The sequence below is a fragment of the Artemia franciscana genome, chromosome 10 (genome assembly GCF_032884065.1).
Source record: "Artemia franciscana chromosome 10, ASM3288406v1, whole genome shotgun sequence".
Lineage (NCBI taxonomy): Eukaryota > Metazoa > Arthropoda > Branchiopoda > Anostraca > Artemiidae > Artemia > Artemia franciscana.
Window position 1 is genome coordinate 29,543,736 of NC_088872.1, and position 22,477 is coordinate 29,566,212.

The 22,477-nt window shown below is 36.3% G+C and overlaps 1 protein-coding gene across 1 annotated transcript in view; it reads left to right on the plus strand.

Annotated features, from left to right (window-relative positions):
• The window catches only part of LOC136032038 (trafficking protein particle complex subunit 11-like), a 155,589-nt gene that overhangs the window by 106,696 nt on the left and 26,416 nt on the right, over window positions 1-22,477 (plus strand). The window contains exons 20-22 of the mRNA XM_065712128.1: window positions 12,691-12,802; window positions 13,923-14,047; window positions 15,990-16,131. Of these exons, the coding sequence (XP_065568200.1) occupies window positions 12,691-12,802; window positions 13,923-14,047; window positions 15,990-16,131 (379 nt within the window). The remainder of the gene's footprint in view (window positions 1-12,690; window positions 12,803-13,922; window positions 14,048-15,989; window positions 16,132-22,477) is intronic.

Here is a 22,477-nt window from a genome sequence, read left to right on the forward strand (position 1 = left end):
GTGCGAGGGTTTTCGGAAAAGCTTTCGAATAACAAAAGTACTAGACATTTTGTCTTTTAAATTTATTTGTGTAAAATTGTCTTTTGTAAGTCTACATACTTCTTCTAATGATGCTCCTATTTCTTTAACCCGTTCAAATAGTAGGCTACTCGGAATCATCATCTAAAAAGTAATTATTTACGAAGGTAATGGTTTCTTCGTTTTACTAAATTCTCTGCCCTCCAAGTCCATTTTTAGGAAACAAAAAAACGTCGCTCGATATGGGGTTATATCTGATGAATAAGGAGGGCAAAACGCAATTCCTGGATTTTAGTCATAGTAACTGCTACTGTTTTCCTCCAATTTTGGTCTTCAGCTTGTCAATTAATTAGAGAGAAAAGTTGATATCCATATTTCATTAAATCTTTTTTCAAACGAAACGAAAAGTGCGACATTAAAAATCAAAATGAATATAAATTATTCTGTATATGGGGTGCTGTTGCCTCCTCAATATCCCCACCTTTTACGCTAAAGTTTTGTAGTGTCTCAAGCATAGTTCTTATTCTAAATCAATTTCCTTTTGATCAGTCGTTCATTAAGGAGTAGGACAATCAATTAAACTTTAACTTAAAGAGTGAATGTTTGAGGAGGGGGCAGTCTCCCTCATATACTTAATATTTCTGTTCGCTTTAAATTTTCATATGTATATATATTATTATTATTTCATATATATATATATATATATATATATATATATATATATATATATATATATATATATATATATATATATATATATATATCGTCTATGATCTGCATATCTTTGTCTGAAATGCAATCTTCAATGACTCCGAGTTCAGGGACTTTGATCTCGAGGACTCGTTTGGTTTACGCTTGGGAACCTGTTTTTTAGTTTTCTTGTCAAGCTTTGACTGAGCCTTTGCTTCAAGGGATTGCTTCTCTGAAGCATTTGTCAAAATCCTAGTTTTCCCTTTCTTGCGCTCTTTTCGGGGATCCAGTTACAGTCTTGCTTTTGGATATGGTCTTATGCTTTCAGGAGTTATAGGCAGGTTTGGCGTTGCCTTTGGTTAGTCCACCAAGACAGGGGAAGAAGTAGCAGGGTGAGGATCATCCGTAGTAGAATCTGGAAGATTCTGTTCTGCTAAGTCAGGGCGGTTTGTCACTTCAGCTGGTACAAAATCGGTTTCTGTCGAGACATTCGGATTCAAAGGCCAAATTTCTGCCTTTTTGAAACCAGCTGTAATATTATGAGGGTTCAGATTTTCTATAAGGGGTTTCTTGCACAACTTTGCTATTTCATGTATTGGAATCTTCTGACCTGGATTCATCTGCAACCAAGTGTCAAATGACTCCCTGATGGCATGTATGTCTGAGCGGCTGTTTGCTTGTCTTTGTCTCTGTCTTAGTGTCTTTGTCTGAATGACTCTGTTTGTTTGTACGTGTTTACGTCTCTCTCTCTCTCTCTCTCTCTCTCTCTCTCTCTCTCTCTCTCTCTCTCTCTCTCTCTCTCTCTCTCTCTCTCTCTCTCTCTCTCTCTCTCTCTCTCTCTCTCTCTCTCTCTCTCTCTCTCTCTCTCTCTCTCTCTCTCTTTTCTTCTCTCTCTCTCTCTCTCTCTCTCTCTCTCATTGTACCTGTGTGTCTGAGCGGCACTTTGCTTGTCTCTCTTTTTCTTTGCATGGGTGTCCGAGACCTGTTTGTTACATAATAGGGAATGCTTGTTGCATAATAGTGTTTTTTATTGATTGTTAAAAATCTAAAAGGTTTAGAGCAAAGGCCTCAAGGCCCGCCGAAAAAGATAGAAAAGTATGCTTCAAGTTTTAGTTTTTCTTCGATTGTTAATTACTGAAAAACATCGAGATGTAGGGGAAATACCTTCAGGGGACACAAATCTAATGTAAGCGTAAGTTTTAGGTCATAGTTTTGTTTCTTTGGTTTTTAGTTACTTAAAAACCTAAGAATGTAGGGAAAAACCTTCTGGGCCTGCCAGAGGGTATCATTCAAGACCCCAAACCCTAGCAGTCAATTCCAACAGGGCCCTAACAAGCGATTACCACAGGGACCTAGCATTCTATTCTACCATGGCCCTGGCATCCAGTTCCCTTTTGGACCCTAGAATCCAATTTCACCGGGGCCCTAGCAACTAATTCTAATGGGGGGTCCGATAGTCAAGTAGGGAACCCCCACTTGTAATTGAGAACGGTGTGATCTTGCATGACATGCTAGTGCTCAGGATCCATGGGGAACCCCGCCTGTAACTGAGGAAGACGTAATCTTGCGTTACTTTTTAAAGCTCAGAGCCCATAGATCAAGTGGGGAGCCATTGGTCGTAACTGGGGATGGCTGTTTTTTTTCAAAATTTTCTTTTCATTGGGATATTTTTTCCTTCGAAACATTTTCTTCAAAATTTTTTTATCCGGCATCAAAAATTTGTGTCCGCTATTTCACCTAATGGAACGGTGCCTTCGAAACCTGGACCAATATGCAATTGATGTTGTTATGATTTGGAAAATACTTTCTAGCGGAATTGATTCAATAAAACTATGGATTGCGTGTTTCCTCTCTCTAGCGTTATTCACATGCAGAGAGAAAATCGATTACTTGAAATTGGTTACATTTGACGCGCGACTGCTTGTTACAATGTTAATAGTTTTCTAACGTTAGTTATACAAGACTCTATTTTTATTCTCAATGGTTTTATAAGACTAGGAATTTTTAAATGAATACAGGTTTTGATTTTGGCTCACCGTACATGAATAATTAAAACAAAATTTGCATATTAATTTTACTTTTTTGGCTAAATGGCTTTCTCAAAGTTTTGATCGGGCGATTTTTAGAAAAAGGGGCATGGCAGGGGCCTTGTTGCCCTCTAATTTTTTGGTTGCTTAAAAAGTCTACTAGAACTTTTAATTTTATTTTAAGAACGTTTTTCATTAGTAATAAATATACGTAGCTTACAAATTAGCTTAAGCAATAAACTTCTATATTTGGATATTTTTATTACGTATATGAAGGGGTTCGCCCCCTCGTCAATACCTTGCTCTTTACATTAAATTTCTAATTTTGTTCCAATTCTCTAAAAATGACCCCTGAATCACAAAGGGCGTTTAATTAGAATGAATAGCTCTTTTGAAATTATTCAAAATACTTTAGCGTAAAGAGCGAGGTATTGAAGAGGGGACGAACCCCCTTATATACATAATAATTTCTTTTCGTTTTAAGTTTTAATGTTACTCCTTACTTTCAGTGGAAAAAACTCGTTTTTTATTTAATTTCTCATTGTTTTTTTAAATAATGCAGGAGAATCCATCATGGGGATTCTTTATGGAAATTCTCTTCCCCTATGATGAATTCCTCCATGGAAAGATCTTCTCACTTAACCCCCTCCCCATCACCAGAAAAAATCTCCCCTGAAAACTTCCTCCCAATAACCAATACTGTATGTATACAATGGGCTTCCTCTGGGGACTGGGGGAATTAAGTCGTCCTCAATAGTATAGTTATTAGATTTTTTGACAATATTGAACAAAATGGCTACTTTGAAATTTTGATCCGATGATTTTGGGAAAAAATGAGCATGGGAGGGGGCCTAGTTGCCCCCCAGTTTTTGTAGTCACTTAATAAGGGCACTGGAAATTTTAATTTTAGTTAGATTGAGCCCTCTCGCGACGTTCTAGGACCACTGGATTGATACGATCACCCCAAGGGAAAAAAGATATAAACAAATAAACATGCATCCGTGATCTTTTTTCTGGGAAAAAAAAAATATACAAAATTCTATATTTTTGCAGATAGGTGCCTGAAACTTCTACAGTAAGGCTCCCTGATACGCTGAATTTGATGGTGTGATTTTCATTAAGACTGTATGAATTTAGGGGGTGTTTCCTCCTTTTTTCGAGAATAAGGTAAATTTTCTCAGGCTTTTAACTTTTGATGGGTAAGAATTAATTTGAATAAACTTACATATTTAAAATCAGCGTACAAATCTGGTTCATTTGATGCATATATTGGTATCAAAATTCCGTTTTTTAGAGTTTCGGTTACTATGGAGGCGGCTCGCTCCTTACTAAAGTTCGTTACCACGAACTGTTTGATTTCTCGTCGCCTTGAGTTTGAATTATTATAGGTTTCTATTTCTTACGATCTTAAGTTTATTATGGCTTTTACTTTTCTTTAAAAACTTCTTTTTCAGAGTTTTTTTAATTAATTAGGAAGAAAAGCTCTGAGATATTTTCTGTGCCTTCAAAAAAATGTCAGGTACTTTTTTTTTCACTGTCTAATAGAAGGATTTATCCCTGTTTGAACTGTTATTTATCGTCAAGAAATTTGATGTTTTCGTGCGAAATGTAATGGGTGTTTCGGACACAATCATTTGAAAAATTAATTTGCCATTTTTTTCGAAATGTTCTTTACCATTTCCTTTAACATGTCTCATAATTTGCTCCTGGTAAGTTAAATGGATCTTCGATTTCAATTATTCTTAATTTTAGCAATAATTTATTCAATGATGTTGTTTTTGTTATTATTTTTAAGCTGATTTTTAAAGGCCGAATCACATATTGAGAGATTTGAGGCTTGTATTCATCTGCATTCAGTGCCAATATTATCACGAGATTGTAGGGCTTTTGGCAGAGGAGCCTTCTTGGAACTGCCTCAGTATTCTAAGTTAATTGGTTTCCTGACAAACAGGGAATTATTTTCATATCAGTGCTTCTACATAATATAAAGAAATGGCTTATAAAATTGTTTCGCGGGCTAATGAGGATACTGTACATATATATGATATTGAAAGCTTGTGTCTCTGTGATGGTAAGCTTTTTACTGGAGCAGATGATGGAAAGATTAAGGTAATTCCTATTAAACTCACGCGGAATTTTGTAACATACACTTAATAAACTTCAAAGATTAGAAAAGGAACGGTAACATTAAATAGATATATGTTCTGCTGCGGTAATTTACTATTGCAACTGAAGGGTTTGGGAAATGGTTTTGGTATTGGATTCTATTACTGGAAAAAGAACAGCATATCCCAAAACAGCGTTCCAAGAAAATAAGAAAAAGCTACATTAAAAGCAACTGATTTAAAAAGTAAAAATTTGCTTAAAATTATGATGCTCTTTTCTATTAAACAAGAATGCAGAAAAATCAAGACTTTTCACATATTCTCTTGAAAATTACACTATAATTAATTATTTTCACGTAAATTTTTCTTAATAGTTGAAAAAAAATAGCAAAAAGCCAGCTTCATGGGCTTCTTGATGGCCTTTACTTTGTTCGGATAAGGTAAGAAGGAGCTTGGGTTCTTAGCCCTAAATATTACCCTTGCCTCGGTCATTATGCGTACCTCTTGTCCTGAGAGGTACGCGTCCTGTGTCTCGAGCCTCCGATCTTGAAAATAATTAAGACTGTTCTTGGTTCAATATTAATATTTTCATTTTTGCTTTTTAACCAAAAACTTTTCATTGGGTCATCATTCTCAAAGTGAACGAAGGAAATTCTTCTAACAAATCTTTTTATATGGATGTTTCCCAGAACGACATTAGGGGGGAAACGCTCCCTATATAAATAGGTAAGATGAAAAAGAAGTGTAAATAAACAAGGAAAAGAAACATACTACCGTTTAAATATCGGCAAAATGATTCTCCTGGATGCACTTGCTCACCTCCTCCCATAAATTATGTGGTGGCGCCGATGACTTCCCCCTGTCCACTTCTCTACTTTTTCGACACATGTGAATGTAATCTTTTATGTTAAACGGGAAAAGATTGTGTGCAACAAGAGGGGTTCTATCAAACTTCAGGACCAATATTAAAGGCGTAGAATAAAAACGATTCCTAATGAAGGGGTACTAGAGATTAATTTCCAAAATCGCTTCCTGAACTTCCTTCAATATTTGTCTGTAAGGCTCATCTAGACTTTGAAAATTACAGCATTAAAGAACACTTTTTGAGGCCTAAAGCCCCCCCCTCCTGCATAAAGATCCACTAACCATCCTCCGTAACGATCGATGTGCAATCACTCACACTCTACCTAATTTTATCAAGCCTCTAATGAATAAACTTTGTCAAATGAACATTAAGAATAAATGTCTATAATTACTGTTGATTTCGAATGGACAATGTGCATCCTTAGAAACGACGTGCAGAATTAGTGTCTCCGAAACTGGAAAGGTCAATACGTAGTTTTAAAATAATATTAAAACAATTTATTATCTCAGAATTTTCAGTCGATGACTTTTTGGTACCCTTTTGGCTAAGATTGAAATTTTGCGCCAAAAAGTGGCAGAAGACGCCACTATGCTTTGACGAAAATATTTTCGCTACTTTAAACGGACAGCAAAAAATTTTTAATGTCCTTCCTCATGAGCCCTCTCCTGATTTTTTTGACAATTGGTTCGATATGATTACCCCAGCGAAAAGCAACAATAACAATTAAACACGCATCCAAGATCGTCCTTCTTGGAAAAAGAGCAAAGTTCCTTCTCTTTTTTTAGATAGGGGCTTGAAAATTCAACGATGGAGTTAGTTCTCTGGTATCCTTAATTCGCTGATGGGAATTTCATCAAAATTCCTTGGCTTTTCTGGGTTTTACCCCCTTTTTCGGGAATGGGAAAAAAAAATTTCAGACTTGTGACTTTTGAGAGTAAGCTTTAAACTTAATAATTTTCTGCATTTGCAATTACTGTAAAATGCCGATTTTTGTATTCCTTTAAAAACTCATATTCTTAGAGTTTTGGTCTCAACTGGCATGAATTGTTCCTTCTTGCAGTTCATTACAACAACTGTTTGATATATAAAGTATCAACATAAAACCCAATACTTGCATTGAAACGTAGATAAAACAAAATTATTGGTAGCACGTGAGTACCGAGGCCTTAATCTATTTAAACAGCCGGATAGACGCTACTTTTTTCTTCTTTGCTTAATCACGAAGAAGTTTGACGGCGATTCTCTCAAGGCGTTATTATGGACACCTGGGTCTTGCGCAACACTATAGTACACCTGTATGTTATACTACATCTGATTGTAACATAATGGGGATTGTTTGTTTACTTATGCAATCGTTTTCTTCAAGGTTTCTTTGGCTGCTGCGTAATAGGACTTGTTAAAGTTTAGAGCCCGCCAATCGAGATGCAAAAACAGATTTTTTTTTTTAATTTCAGCAGTTTCTCTTTAAATATCAGATTTTCTCAAATTTCAGCAGTGGTTAATCCTGGTCATTGCAACCCAGGTTTAGCTTGTTACTTTTCAAATTTCGGCAGTTTTTAATGCTGGTCTATGAAAAATTGGTTTATCTGGTTGCTTATTTTGACTTTCTGATTTTTAAAATTTTACCTGTGGTTAATGCTGGTCTATGCAACCTAAGTTTATCTTGTTTCTTCTTCAGATTTTTTTTTTAATTTCAGCCTTTTTTCAAATGTAAGTTTTTTTTCAAACTTTAGCAGTGGTTGATGCTGGTCATTGAAGGTTCACCTTGTTACTTTTTTCAAATTTCAGAAGTGGCTAATACTGGCTAATGAAAACTTATTCATTAGTCTATATTGTTGTTTTTTAAATTTCAGATTTTTTTTTTAATTTCAGCACTAGTTTTTTTCAAATTTCTACAGTGGTTAGTGCTATTCTGTTTTATCCTATTGCTTTGAAAATTTTAGAATTTTTCTAAGTTCATCAGTGGTTAATCTGCAACCTAAGTTTTATCTTGATGCTAATTCAAATTTCAGCAGTGGTTAATGCTGGTCTATGCAACCTAGGTTTCTCTTGTTGCTTTTTAAAATTTCAACTGTGGTTAGTGCTGGTGTATGCAACCTAGGTTTAGCTTGTTGATTTTTCAAATTTCACCAGTGGGTAATGTTGATTTATGCAACCTAGGTTTGTCTTAGTGCTTTTTCAAATTCCAGATGTTTACAAATCTATACAGTGGTTAATGCTGGTTTATGCATTCTAGGCTCATCTTGTTGTATTTTCAAATTTAAGATTTTATCAAATTTCATCATTGATTACTGCTGGTTTATGCTGCCAGGTTTTATCTTCTTGCTTTTTAAATTTTCAGATTTTTTTCAATTTTCAGCAGTGATTAATTGCTGGTCTATGCAACCTAGGTTCATCTTTTGGCTTTTCTCAAAATTCAGCTTTCCTCAAGTTTTAGCTGTGGTTAGTGCTGATCTCAACAACCACGGGCTATTTTGTTGTTGTTTTTTGTTCCAATTTCAGCAATGGTTAGTGCTGGCCTATGCAACCTTGGTTATCTTGTTGCTTTTTCAAAATTTCAGCAATGGTTTATTCTGGTCTATGAAAACTAGGTTTATCTTGTTGCTTTTTTTTCAAATTTCAGATATTTTTTTTCAAATTTCAGCGGTGGTTAATACTGGTCTATGCAATCTAGGTATATCTTGTTGCCATTTCAAATTTAAGCAATGGTCAATGCTGGTCTATGCAACCTAAGCCAATCTTACTGCTTTTTCAATTTCCAGATTTCAAAAATTTTAAGTTACAGAGAGTAGCACTAACCTCAGTTCAAATGTGATAAACGTGAAATTTTTAAAAGCAACAAGATAAACGTAGGTTTGATAGACCTGCACTAACCATTGCTGAAATTTGAAAAAGCAATACCACATACATATTGACCCAACAGCCCTCCTCCATTATAGATTTTATGGAGTTATACATAATTGTATATTATTTTATCAAGTACCATGATAAACCCTATGGTAGTACAGCTTATTGATGCTCTCTAGAGGCAATGGGTCTTTGAGGAACCTCAATGCATTTCGAACCGTCCTACCATAAATGAAGTATCATGTGAATGAACCTAGTAAAATGAAGCGTTTAAATAAATATATGCGTACTTCATATGGACTACGCGACTCTTTAGGAACGAATGTTCCAACATGCAGCATTACTGCCTCTGAAACTGGGAAGCTCAGCACGTAGTTTTGATAACTTTAAATCAATTGGCTACGTCGGAATTTTCGTTCAGTAGCAACGTGACTCTTTTTGGGGCAGAATTGTCGTTTTATATCACAAAATGGGTGGGAAACGCCACAGTGTTGTGGCAAAATCTTTGCGCCTACTTAAAAAGAGTACTAGAACTCCGAATTTTTGTTCGAATGAGACTTTTTACTGTTTTCTAAGATTATTGTTTAGATACTTTCATCCCTTGGGAAGAAACAGCAAATATATACGCATCACGTTTTAAGTTTCGAGCTTTTAAGAAAAAATATTGATTCTTCGTTGGAAGAATCTATAAAGTATGGTCATATTGAATATTACATAAAAAAAAACTAGTTTTTTTAACTGAAAGTAAGGAGCGACATTAAAACTTAAAACGAACAGAAATTACTCCGTATATGAAATGGGTTGTCCCCTCCGCAATCCCTCACTTTTTACGCTAAAGCTTTTAATTGTATTAAAAAGCAGAATTGTGGCAAAGAGTCAAACTTTAGCGTAAAGAGCGAGGGATTGCGGAGGGGACAACCCATTTCATATACGGAGTAATTTCTGTTCGTTTTAAGTTTTAATGTCGCTCCTTACTTTCAGTTAAAAAAAACTAGTTTTTTTTATGTAATTTCTGAACGTTTTTGAATTAATGCATGTTTGATTTTGGCTCTCCACACATAAATTATTAAAATGAAATTTGCATATTAATTCCAACTTTGGCTAAATGGCTTTCTCTTAGTTTTGATCAGACGATTTTGAGAAATAAGGGATGGGAAAGGAGGCCTAGTTGCCATGCAATTTTTCGGTTACATAAAAAGGCAACTATAAATTTTTATTTTTAACGAATTTTTCTATTAGTAAAAAATATGCGTAACTTAAGAATTATCTTACGTAACAAACTTTTATATTCTTTAATTTTTATTATGTATATGAGAGGGTTTGTACCCTCGTTAATCCCTCGTTCTTTACACTAAATCGCAAGTTTTGTCCCAATTCTTTAAGAATGACCCCTGAATCAGAAAGGCCGTAGAATGAATAGTTGAAATTACTAAAAATACTATAGCATAAAGAGCGAGGTATTTATCTCCTCCTAAATACCTCGCTCTTTATGCTAAAGTATTTTTAGAACCCCTCACATGCGTAATAATCTCTGTTCGTTTTAAGTTTCAATGCTACTCTTTGCTTTCAATTGAAAAAAAAATTTCCTTGTTTATTTTTTCATTGTTTTTTTATAGTAATTTTAGAAAATCCTGCGCCCTTTTCATTGAATTTCTGTTCCCCCATGACACATTTCTCCATGGAAAGATCCTCCCACATAGCCCTTTCCCCTCAACCCCACCCCCGCAACCAAAAAAAAATCCCCTGAAACCGACTGTACACTTCCCAATAACCATTATTATATGTAAACACTGGTCGAAGTTTGTAGGTTGCAGCCCCACCCCCAGGGACTTTGGGGGAGTAAGTCATTCCCAAAGACATAGTTATTATGGTTTTTGACTATGCGGAACAAAATGGCTATCTCAAAATTTTGATCTGTTGACTTTGGAGACAAAAAGAGCGTGGGAGGGGGCCTAGGTGCCCTCCAATTTTTTTGGTCACTTAAAAAGGGCACTAGAACTTTTCATTTCCGTTAGAATGAGCCCTCTTGCGACATTCTAGGACCACTTGGTCGATACGATGACCCCTGGGGAAAAGAAAAAAAAAACAAACAAACAAATAAACACGCACCCGTGATTTGTCTTCTGGCAAAAAATACAAAATTCCACATTTTTGTAGATAGGAGCTTGAAACTTCTACAGTAGGGTTCTCTGATACGCTGAATCTGATGGTGTCATTTTCGTTAAGATCCTACGACTTTTAGGGGGTGTTTCCCCCTATTTTCCTAAATAAGGCAAATTTTCTCAGGCTCGTAACTTTTGATGGGTAGGACTATACTTGATGAAACTTATACATTTAAAATGAGCATTAAAATGCGATTTTTTGATGTAGCTATTGATATCAAAATTCAATTTTTTAGAGTTTTGGTTACTATTGAGCCGGATCGCTCCTTACTACAGTTCGTTACCACGAACTGTTCGATGACCGCAGTCATATTTTGAGGGTTTTTTTTATTTCTTTTTTAGCTGAAAACACATAGATAGAAAGTCGCAAACATCGTTTGTTAGCTATTGCATGTCATCAAGAAAGACTACTAAAAATCGTAGAATTTATTTTTAAATTAAAGAAAACCTTTATTACACTGCAAATGTATTTTCAGGTTTTTTACATGGTTTTAGCTCAAAATTATAGATTGAAAGCTGCTGACGCATGTATGTTTTTTCAAAACTTGTGTACAAACTGGTCAGTATAGTATTGGCTATTCTATGTGACAAAATGGTAGGGAAAATGTTTCTCCAATCAACATAAAACTTCTGTCCTCTAGTCCCTGCTCAAAAGGAATGCCAACAAATATATTTGTGGTCCAGGAAATGGAGCCTCAAAACGGGTAAAAAAGCGTTTTTTTTCTTTCTTACTACTTGAAACTTGCATCAATAAGATAAGGTTTTACATAATTAGTGTCTCGGGAAAGTGATACCAGCCCGCTCATGCGATTAAATAGACTAATATTGAAAGACGTGTCTATTTCATGAATGTCGGGCTTCTTGGCAGAGGTTATTAACTAGTACAGTGTGTAATGATAATATATTTGGATTGAATAAATCACTGTTTTATATAAATAGGGTATTATAATATAAATTAAAAGAACTAGTTTTTCAGAGTGATCAAAAAGTTTGAATTGTAATTTATAATGCTGAATGGTCACTCGCAAAATTTTGGTTTCGATATGATATCTTTTAAAATTGACAAGGCTTTCTTTTTTACTGTAATTATTCTGTGGCAAATGTAATTTTTAAGATTAGGGTTTTAGACTTGATACTAAAATGTAAGAAAAATTGAAAGGGAATATGCAAACCATCCCTCTAATATCTGGAGTAGACCTATATCCAAATTGATATGTAGTGTTACCATGACGAGAATTTAGTAATTATATATAACCTTTTTCAATCCTTTTTAATACTTTACTAGCGTTCATGTCTGTAGACCAGAGCCTTGGAACGGTTGTGACATCTGTATGTCCAATAAAAATGCTGCTCCCCATCCAAGGCTTGTCTCTACTGAGGGTCGTAAACTCCTGTAGAATCGTCCTGCTGCCGCCTCTTTTAAACAAAAAGGAAATTAGTAACTATGTGAAATCGAAATTTCTCCGAAGTTATGTCAAACTTCATCAAAATATTCTAAAGCTGAAGATTTCATTGACGGGATTTCAGTACACTCTTTCAACAAAATTGCTGTCAGTGTGCTAAAAATCAAAATGAAAATTAGGAAAAATAGAAAATTTAGAAAAATTACATCCTCATTTAGAATTCATTTAATTGATGACATACCATATCTAACACGCATTGCATCAGCAACTTTTTCTTTTCAAATAAAAGAATGCCAAACCACTTCAAATTTAGTTTCTTTTGTTACCAATAATGGGATACCACTTGTGCCATCGTTTTTTTTTTAAGAAAAAACTCTTCTTGGAACATACTATTTTAAAATTTTGAGGGATTGAAAGATACAAACATACGGAGGAATTAATGGCGAAGAAAAAATATTGACATGCTACTCCCGCTTCACTTTTGTCCTTAAAGTCAACTAATAGCCATTGTATTACTACACGTGCCCTTGCAGCATAACTCTATTTAGCCCTTAATATGGATTGGAATTCTAGGTTTGGCAGACTGAAGACCTAAGCCTCATAGCAGAAATTGCAGCTCATTCTTGGGCCGTTGTATATGATGTTGTCTGCTCTGAGGGAAAATTTTACACGTGTGGAAACGATGGTAAGTTCTGATAGCCTATTGCACAGGTAATTCTTATGGTCCTGGAAAGTATAAGACAGTTATTATTTGTGATGGCCCCATTACTTTAAGCGTAGCCATAGGGGGTACACTGTTGTAGCTAATAGCCCCTCAAGACATTATTGGGTCTTGCGCAACACTATAGTACACCTGCATGTTACGTAATGCTATAGTACATCTGTTTCCTACATAACAGGAAATGTTTGTTATATAATAGTGTTTTTTCATTGATTGTTCAAAAACCTAGAGGGTGTAGGGGAAAAGTCTCTGGGATTGCCAATCAATATGGAAAAGTAGGCGTCACGTCATTGTTTTTTTTACTTTTAATTACTTGAAAACCGAAGGATACAGGGGAAAAGCCTTCAGGGGGTGCCAATCAAGATGGAAACGTAGGCATTACGTCATAGTTTTTATGGTTGTTAACTACTTAAAAACCTCACAGGGAAAACCTTAAGGGGACGGAATTAGAGAACCTTCAAGACACTGGGCCCTAGTAGTCAATTCAGGGGGCTTTCAAGCAATTCTAATGGAGATCTAGTCTCGAACTCCAAAGGGATCCAAGCATCCAATTTCACCGGGGCCCTAGCATCCAATTTCACTGGGACCCTTGCATCCGATTTCACCCGGCCCTAGCAAACAATTCCAACGGGGGACCGGTAGTCAAGTGGGAAGCCTTCCCTTGTAACTAAGGATGTCGAATCTTGTGTGACTTGCTAGAACTTAGGGCCCGCTAGTTAAGTGGGGAACCCCCCGTTGTAACTGAAGACAAAGCACACGCGGATGTTACGTAATGACGGTGCATATATGATTGCTATGTACTGCTGGTATGCACGTGATGGTACGTAATATGAGGTGTGTATTTAAAGTCTGGTTAGGGGAAAATCAGGTCTGAACATGTAATAATAAACAAAACTATTAGATAGGGGAATCAGATACTATTTTGCGCAAGTGTCAGGTCGGCTACTGTTTCTGATTGCTTAAGAAATTGCGAAATACTGAATGTTGTAGTAAATGATGTCTTCTAATTGCTTGGCTCGCAAGTGACCATCACCTTTTTAATCCTCTGCTTTTAGCCTTATTAAAAAAATCTTTATCTATGCAGGTAAAATCAAGATGTGGTCGGCGAAAGACTGGTCACTCTTAAAAGAAATATATAGTTGTGATCAAATACTCCGAAAGCTTGTCGTGCACGATGGACGGCTATATGCAGGTGATGAAAAAGGAGAGGTAAGTAGACACCTCTTGATCTTTTAGGAACTGGAACTGATGTTGGCTTCCCAGCAAAGAAATTCCATCTGTAGTTTTTCCTGTTTTGACGTTTAGGTTTTACGAATCTCCTGTATTTTGTCTAAGTAAAAATTTCCTAGATTCGAAGCTGAACTTCTTAGAAATCAAACAATCTTTAGTACTAATGGAACTTCATGTAATCTCTTCAAAAAAGAAGGCAAAATTTCTGTATCTTTCGTAAGTTTTTGGGAATGGTACCGTAAATTCTCCTTTCAAAACCCAAAAGATGCTATCTTTTTATATATTTCTATGAATTCTAATTTGTATTAGAATTGTTTCAATCTAAAGTTATACTTTAAACGTCCAAAACATTGCAATTTAAAAAATAAGACATTCTCTATTCAACATCCGAAAATGAAGTGCAAACTGTGAAATAATTTTTAAGATCATGTATCGCCTATCTACTATTTTTTGATATAGCGGTAACTTTTTTTCTAGACAAGATATATTTTTTAAACTAGGATACCAAGATCGTGATCTTCTAAGAACTGAAATTGACATTGGCTTCCCAGAAATAAAATTCCTTGATTTTATCTGAATTTGGCTGTGCGAATTCCCAACATTTTGTCCAAGATAAATTCCCTAGTTTTTCAGCTTCTCTTTTTAGAAATCAAATAACTTAGCACTGACAAAACTTAATTATACCATTTCCACAGCCTTAGTAAATGTAGATAACTCTAAAAAATTTTGGGAAGTGATACCGGAAATCCTGATTTCGAAATAGAAGTTCTTATTCTTTTTTCTACAATTTTTGAATTTGAATTTAATTATATTTTGGGATATTTAAAATTTGTTATGCATGACAACTAAGCAAGAAGACCTTCAGTCTTTTTCTTGTAAAAATGAGCCTCACGCTAAGAAATAATATCTAAATTGCCAACGGAACATCGATTATCTTGACATACTGGTGATTATTCTTTTTTGCTGTTGTTTATTTTTTTTGACAAGAACGGCTTTGTTTTTCAACGCGAATGGACAGGTTTTAATCATGAGTTGGAGCTAAGACTATTTTTTTCAAAAATAAAGTTTACTTTGTGACTTTCGATTTTTTCCCCCTTTGATTTTGTGTAATTACTAAAATTGGTTCTCTTAAACAAAATTATTTCCTTGGTCAAGCAATTTGAATACGGTAGAGTCGACATTGCAGTTTCAGCCACATGGGGGAGATGCCGTGATCCTGACATGGTTTTCTAAGACATGGCGAAAATCAAAGTGTCTTTTGTTAGAAGGTGGGACGTTATTGAGAGAGAGGAATATAACACCTACTCGGTAACATTTCTTTATAATGCTCTTTTGTCACTCACCAAAATTTAGAAATCTTCTACTGATGATCATGAAACAAATACTCCGTTGTGTTCAACGACACCAAGACTGTTGTCACAGAGATAGGGTTTGCCAGTACTTTTGTTAACTTTACTCAATGAACCCTTTCACATATGTTTATTAACCGTAATATATGTAATAATGTCTTACTACTTTTTAAAACAAAAACAATGTAAATATAAATTTTGACGATTACGTCGTGGTCTGACACCGTCAGTAATGAATTAGTTGTTATTTTCAAGAAGAAAAATTTAGCATACGATACCGTCTCATAAAACATACCATTTCAAGAGGATAGGTGGGTCGACAAATACAGCATTTTGACAGGCAGATGGCCAATAAACAAAACCGAACTGTTGCAACCGCAACATTTTTGTTGGTGAAACCAAACAAATGTTCTGTAAAACTTCAAATTACCCAAGCAATGTAAATATACAGTAGTTTTGTCCTTATACAACTTACACATTTAGAATTCAGTGTAAATAGTTTATGGGACGGGAGGCAAGTTCTTAAGATCAAGGAAGCTTTCGTGATAAAATACAACAATATTTATTTTCAGGTGCATGTCATCAATGACACAAGCAACGAGTATATATCTAAACTTGAGTTAGTTGAAGAGATATGGGACCTAAAATTAAAAGGAAATGATATCTATTCAATTCGGGATAGAGGACTGACGATTTCTACTTTGCATGATTATGGTGAGATAAGTAACAAATATGTACTTCACCTGAAAGTGAGCGTAACTTGGCTGCACCTAAGCTTAAACACCTTCTTCAAACTGAAACAACTTCTTAGAATTATTTGTAAGATGAAAACATGTTTTATTTTTTGGAAAGGTTATTGCAAGCTTTAAGGAAGCTGAATTCACCGTATCCATCCAAAGAAATATGTTAAAAGACACAAACAAAAACTGGAAAGTTTAGGAACGTGCAGACATTACGTCAAAATAGAAGAAAAATAGGAAATAAATTTTAGAATCAGAAGCAACGCTCTAGCGTTGCCTATATTAAATAGCTACAAGGTTCCAATTTACTATTATTTATTTAATTTTTGCAATAAATAGGGATGGGATGGTCGTTTCAAAAGTGATCGGAAAGTAACCATCCCCCTCTTACGCTCTTCTTTCCCTAATTGTATTGCTTTAAAAGTTTGAGATACCCATTTTGTTCAAAATGGTCCGAAGATCAAATAATTATAAAAAGGCCAAATAACAAAAGTTTCTTGAATTATATTAAATAAATTGTTAAAAATATCTGAGAATTCATTCACCTAGCTCAATTATATTGTGCAAAATATTTAAATAAGTTTTTCCGGATAGAGATCTTTTCACTTTAGGTACATGCAACGGGAGTTATTCTGAATAAGTGACAATGACACAGGCAGAAAATTTTCCAGGGGGGGAGTGGGAGGCAGACAGAAAAATAGTAGTAGTGGTTGGGTGACAGGGAATATATTTTAGGATATTTTTGTAGGAATAAGTTTATTTTTAAATGCTTTTAGGAAAAAACTTTCAAATAAAAAGAGCAATGAAATTGCATGCAAAATGAAACAAAATGTAGTAAATTTGAAACGACAAGGATTTTGTCAAATTGATCGATGTATCTAATTAAGAATATATTTAATTATCATATATATAGCCTGAAAAGGATATCGAACTCGAGTCAATATTACAGAAATAATTATTGCTCCCGTAGATTATAACAGATGCAGACTTGTCTTTATGCAATTTCCTACGCTTTAGAATAGTTTACAGAAGGAGTAGAGGTACAAAAAAAATCATCCTCCCTGCATAGATACCACGATTTGATACCTCTTTCATAAAAGACAATTCTCCCTTTCGAACTTAAATCCCTTATATATTCAGACATTGAAAAATAGAATAACGAAAGAAAAACAAAATTTAAACTTATATATCGTTTAATAGAGTGTGCTAATAATGAAAAGTTCTTATACTTTCCATACTTGTTTCCTTTTTTTCCTTTTTTATGGCACTTGATATTAACCAAGTGACATATAGCAATCGCAAATTGTCTGTCGGTCTGTCTGTCTGTCTGTCTGTCCCGGCTTTGCTACTTCAGGCACTTACAGGCTAGCTAGGACGATGAAGCTTGGCAGTTGTATCAGGGAGCGGGCCAGATTAAATTAAAAATAGTCGTTTTCCCGATTTGATCATCTGGAGGGGAGTGGGGGACGGTTAATTCGGAAGATAGAAAAAATGAAGCATTTTCAACTTACGAAAGGGTGATGGGATGTTAATGAAATTTGATGTTTGGAAGGATATCATGTCTCAGAGCTCTTATTATAAATCCCGACCAGATCTGGTGACATTGGGGGGGGGGGAGTTGGAGGGGGAGAACCTAAAATCTTGAAAAACGCTTAGAGTGGAGGGATCGGGATGAAACTTGATGGTAAAAATAAACAGAAGTCCTAGATACGTTATTGACACAGTCGGAACGGATCTGCTCTGTTTGGGGGAGTTGGGAGGGGGGTTAATTCTGAAAATTTTGAAAAAATGAGGTATTTTTAACTTACGAATGAGGGATCGGGTCTTAATGAAATTTGAAGTTTGGAAGGATATCGTGTCTCAGAGCTCTTTTTTAAATCTCGACTGGATCCAGTGACGTTGGGGGGAATTGAGGGGGCCTAATATCTTATAAAACGCTTAGACTAGAGGGATCGAGATGAAACTTGGTGGGAAAAATAAGCACAAGTCCTAGATACGTGATTGACATAGCTGGAACGGATCCGGTCTCTTTGGGGGAGTGGGGGGAGGGTTAATTCTGAACAAATTAGAAAAATGAGGTTTTTTATCTTACGAAGGAGTGATTGGATCTTAATGAAATTTGAAGTTTGGAAGGATATCGTGTCTCAAAGCTCTCATTTCAAATCACGACTGGATCTGTTGACATTTGGGGGAATTGAGGGGGAACCTAAAATTTTGGAAAACACCTAGAGTGGAGAGATCGGGATGAAACTTGGTGGGGAGAATAAGCACAAGTCCTTGATACGTGATTGACATAACCGGGACGGATCCGCTGTCTTTGGGGGAGTTGGGGGGGAGGGTTAATTCTGAAAAATTAGAAAAATGAGGTATTTTTATCTTACGAAGGAGTGATCGGATCATAATGAAATTTGATGTTTGGAAGGATATCATGTCTCAGAGCTATTATATTGAATCTCGACCTTATCCGGTGAAGGGGAAGTTGGGAGGAGGGTGGAACCTAAAATCTTGGAAAATACTTAGAGTGGAGGAATCGGGATGAAACTTGGTGCGAAAACGGATCTGCTCTCTTTGGGGGAGTTGGGGGGGGGGAGGTTAATTCTAAAAAATTAGAAAAAATGAGGTACTTTCAACTTGCGAAAGAGTGATCGTATCTTAATGAAATTTCATATTTAGAAGGACCTCGAAACTCAGATCTCTTATTTTTTATCCCGACCGGGTCCAGTGTCATTAGGGGGGGGGGGCGAAAATCTTGGATAACGCTTAAAGCGGAGAGATCAGGATGAAAATTGGTGGAAAGAATAAGCACAAGTCCAAGATAGGTGACTGACATAACCGGGCTGGATCCGCTCCCTTTGGTGGTGTTGGGGAGGGGAGTGATTTGGAAAAAAATAGGAAAAATGAGGAATTTATAACTTACGAACGGGTGATCAGATCTTAATGAAATGTGATATTTAGAAGGATCTTGTGCTTTAAAACTCTCATTTTAAATCCCAATCAGATCCGATGACATTTAAGGGAGTTGGAGGGGGAAGCCGGAATTCTTGGAAAACGCAAAATCGAGGTATCTTACGAATTGGCGATTGGATCTCAATGAAACTTGATATATAAAAGAAAATTATCTCTCAGATGCTCCATTTTCCGGTTTCCTGGATGTAGGATCCCACGGTTCCGGGGATGTAGAGGGTTGAAGAGGGGAAACAGGAATCTTGGACACTGGAAATCTTGGGAAACGCTTAGAGTGGAGGTATCGGGATGAACCTTGATGGGAAGAATAAGCACAAGTGATAGATACGAGATTGACATAATTTGTACGGATCCTTTCTCTTTGGGGAGCTGGGGGTTGTTAATTTAGAAAAATTGGAAAAATTCAGGTATTTTTAACTTGAGAACGGGTGACCGGATCTCAATGAAATTTGATACTTAGAAGGAACTCATGTCTCGGAGCTCTTATTTCAAATCCCAACTATATCTGTTGACATTGGAGGAGCTGGAGGGGGAAACCAGAAATCTTGGAAAATGCTTATAAATGTCGTAGATACGTGGCTGACATAACCGGACTGGATCTGCTCTCTTTGGTCAGTTAGGTGGTGGGGTTCAGTGCTTTGTCGAGTTTGGTGCTTCTGGACGTGCTAAAACGATAAAAATTGGTAGGCGTGTCAGGGAGCTGTATAAATTGACTTGAAAAAGTCGTTTTCTCCGATTCGAACATCTGGGGGGCTGAAGGGGGAGTAAAAATTAGAAAAATTGAGGAATTTTTAACTTGAGAATGGGTGATCGGATCTTAATGAATTTTGATATTTAGAAGGACCTCGTGACTCAGAGCTCTTATTTTAAATCTCGACCGGCATTAAGCCTCTGATTTCCCTTTTAAAGAAATCTATTGATTCTCAGAATTTTGCTAGAGCTTATACCATATGAGCTCTTGGCTCTTCCGACCTCGTCACAAGTGCCATATGAGCTCTTAGCTCTTGTTTTATAGGCGAATTGTGAATATATATTAGTTGATTATAAGGATGGAGACAACCATCATATACAACCCAATGACTTAACCTGACTATTGTTTAAAGATTATATAAGCGTTATTTTGGTTAATAAATTAATTCTCTCTCTCTTTCTATACTGATTCTAAATATATAAAACTCTTTCAGTTTATTGTTAAACACCTAAAACTAAAAACAACCCCATAAGAGCAAGTGCTCTTATTGAAAATTCCTTAAGAGAAAAATAAGTTTTGACCAGGAAAAAATTGGTACAGAAATGGTTTCTTCACCATCCGGACCGGAAAAAAATGCTTAACAACATATCAAAAATCTAAATCTCTAGCTCGATGCGAAATTGTTTTTTTTTAATGTTTTTTTATTTATTTTCTCAAAAACCGGGAAAAAAAAATTAAAAACGTAAACTATAATGTTTTACATATTTTTTTAGATCAGCTTTTGGCTCTGAATTCATTTCTGATACTCATTTCGTTACCTGACCAAAAGAAAAATATTTATCAGCAAAAAAAAAATGGGAAAAAAAACTGTGTCTTTGGGGAAAAAAAACTCTTACCAGCGTTGTAGTCTATTTGGCTATGTAAACGAAAGGCTTAGAAAAAAAAAGACTAAACAACAATAAACAGGAATGACGAAACACCTCAGCGCCAAACACCATAAGACAAGGTAGGTTCTAACTTAATGTGTTCAGAGAAAAGCTTTTATCTTATTTTTCAAATATATAAAAATTGCACATCATCAAAATATAGGAACTAGATTTTTCATCATCATAGTTAACTGTTATTCTTCTTCACTGAGTTCTTCTTCTTGAAACTTCGAATTGTTGCACGAGCTTCCCTTACAGGTACGGCAGGCTATAGTACACTCAAGTCCGTTTTTCTTACAGGTACACTTTTCACTATCACAGCCGTCAATACGACTCAAACATTTGATAATTTTCAGCAGCTGAGACGGAGCGGCAGGGAGATCTGTTTTTATAGGCGCAAAAACTTCGCTATCCTGCAGTTTCCATCCCAGGCGTAAAGGGTCTACTGGGTTCCCGAGCCAGATTTGAACTTGGCAGTAGACACGTAGCGAGTGGTACTTCGCTGCTGCCTGAGTCGGTGGCAGTTCTTGTGGAGGCACGAAAGTGGTGGCAGTGCTCACTTTTCTGTGAAAGATTAGCTTTCTGGCAGTGTCCAGGTTCGAAACATCAGGGCAACCGTACAGTATCAAAAATGCTCGCTCTCCTGCTGCCACAATATCGTCAAGCGATGAGAGCTTGTCGCCAAATATAGCAGTGCTGTCCCTGAAAATCTTGTTGGAAAGTAGCAGCTGAACGGCTTTGCCCTTTCCTATTCCGTAAATGTGAGAGGTTGTGTCACAACCCAGCACGGCATGACAGAACGGTATCAGATTGCTGACATCTGTTCCTAGCTTCTGCTTCATCTCACTAATATCCCAAGCTGAACTAGTACCACCAAACTTAGCTTCAGGTGAGAAATATAAACGCCCGGAACGCGAATCTAATCGACTGATCAGAAGAACCAAGATGTCAGTATCATCAGCAACCACGATTGTGTCTGTAAGACTAGCAACTTCTACGGCTTTTTCTACAATCAGAACGTCGGCGTCTCCTTCCGAGTGGAAAATTCGGAAACCAACGGCTTCCAAATGGTTGCCGAGCAGCTTCAGGAAACGTCCTTTGTTTGTCTTACATGAAAGAAACTCTTCTTTCTTCATGCAGAGGGTCATCTCTTCGGTGAAAAAGACTTGGCGGCCAACCATCCTTGCTCGACGTAAATGGGTAGCATCTTTGATTGCTGGACCACCTTCATATCCGTCAAACACAACGATCGCACTAGGGTACCTTGCTTGTACGTAATGGACGTATGAAGCAAAAATGACCTTGAAGGTTGACCCTACCTTCCATGGAACTCGATGTAGAAGAGAACCACCATCCAAGACGATGTTACACGCAGAAGCAGGTCTTGAGGGTGACTGAGTCTCAGTCCCGCAAGCCAGAAAGATCGCTTTTGCAAGCTCTGGCTTATTTGCTTTTCTCATAAGGCCATCGCTTTCGAAAAGAGAAGGAGGAATCGTACAAAGTTCGTACTTGAAGTATTCTTCTCGGAGGTCAGTTCGTTGGGCTACTATTATAAACCGCTGGAAAAGGAGCGCCGGATCTATGTGCGCTACCACAGAGGACCCCGCCTTTTTGGCATTCATTAGGGTCACTTGGTCTTTTTCTTGAAGACTTGCTCCTTCAAGGTTTTTCCCGTCATCTTACTTAGAATCAACTTTCCAGCCACATCGGCCTCGTCAACATTAACATCTTGGGAAGAA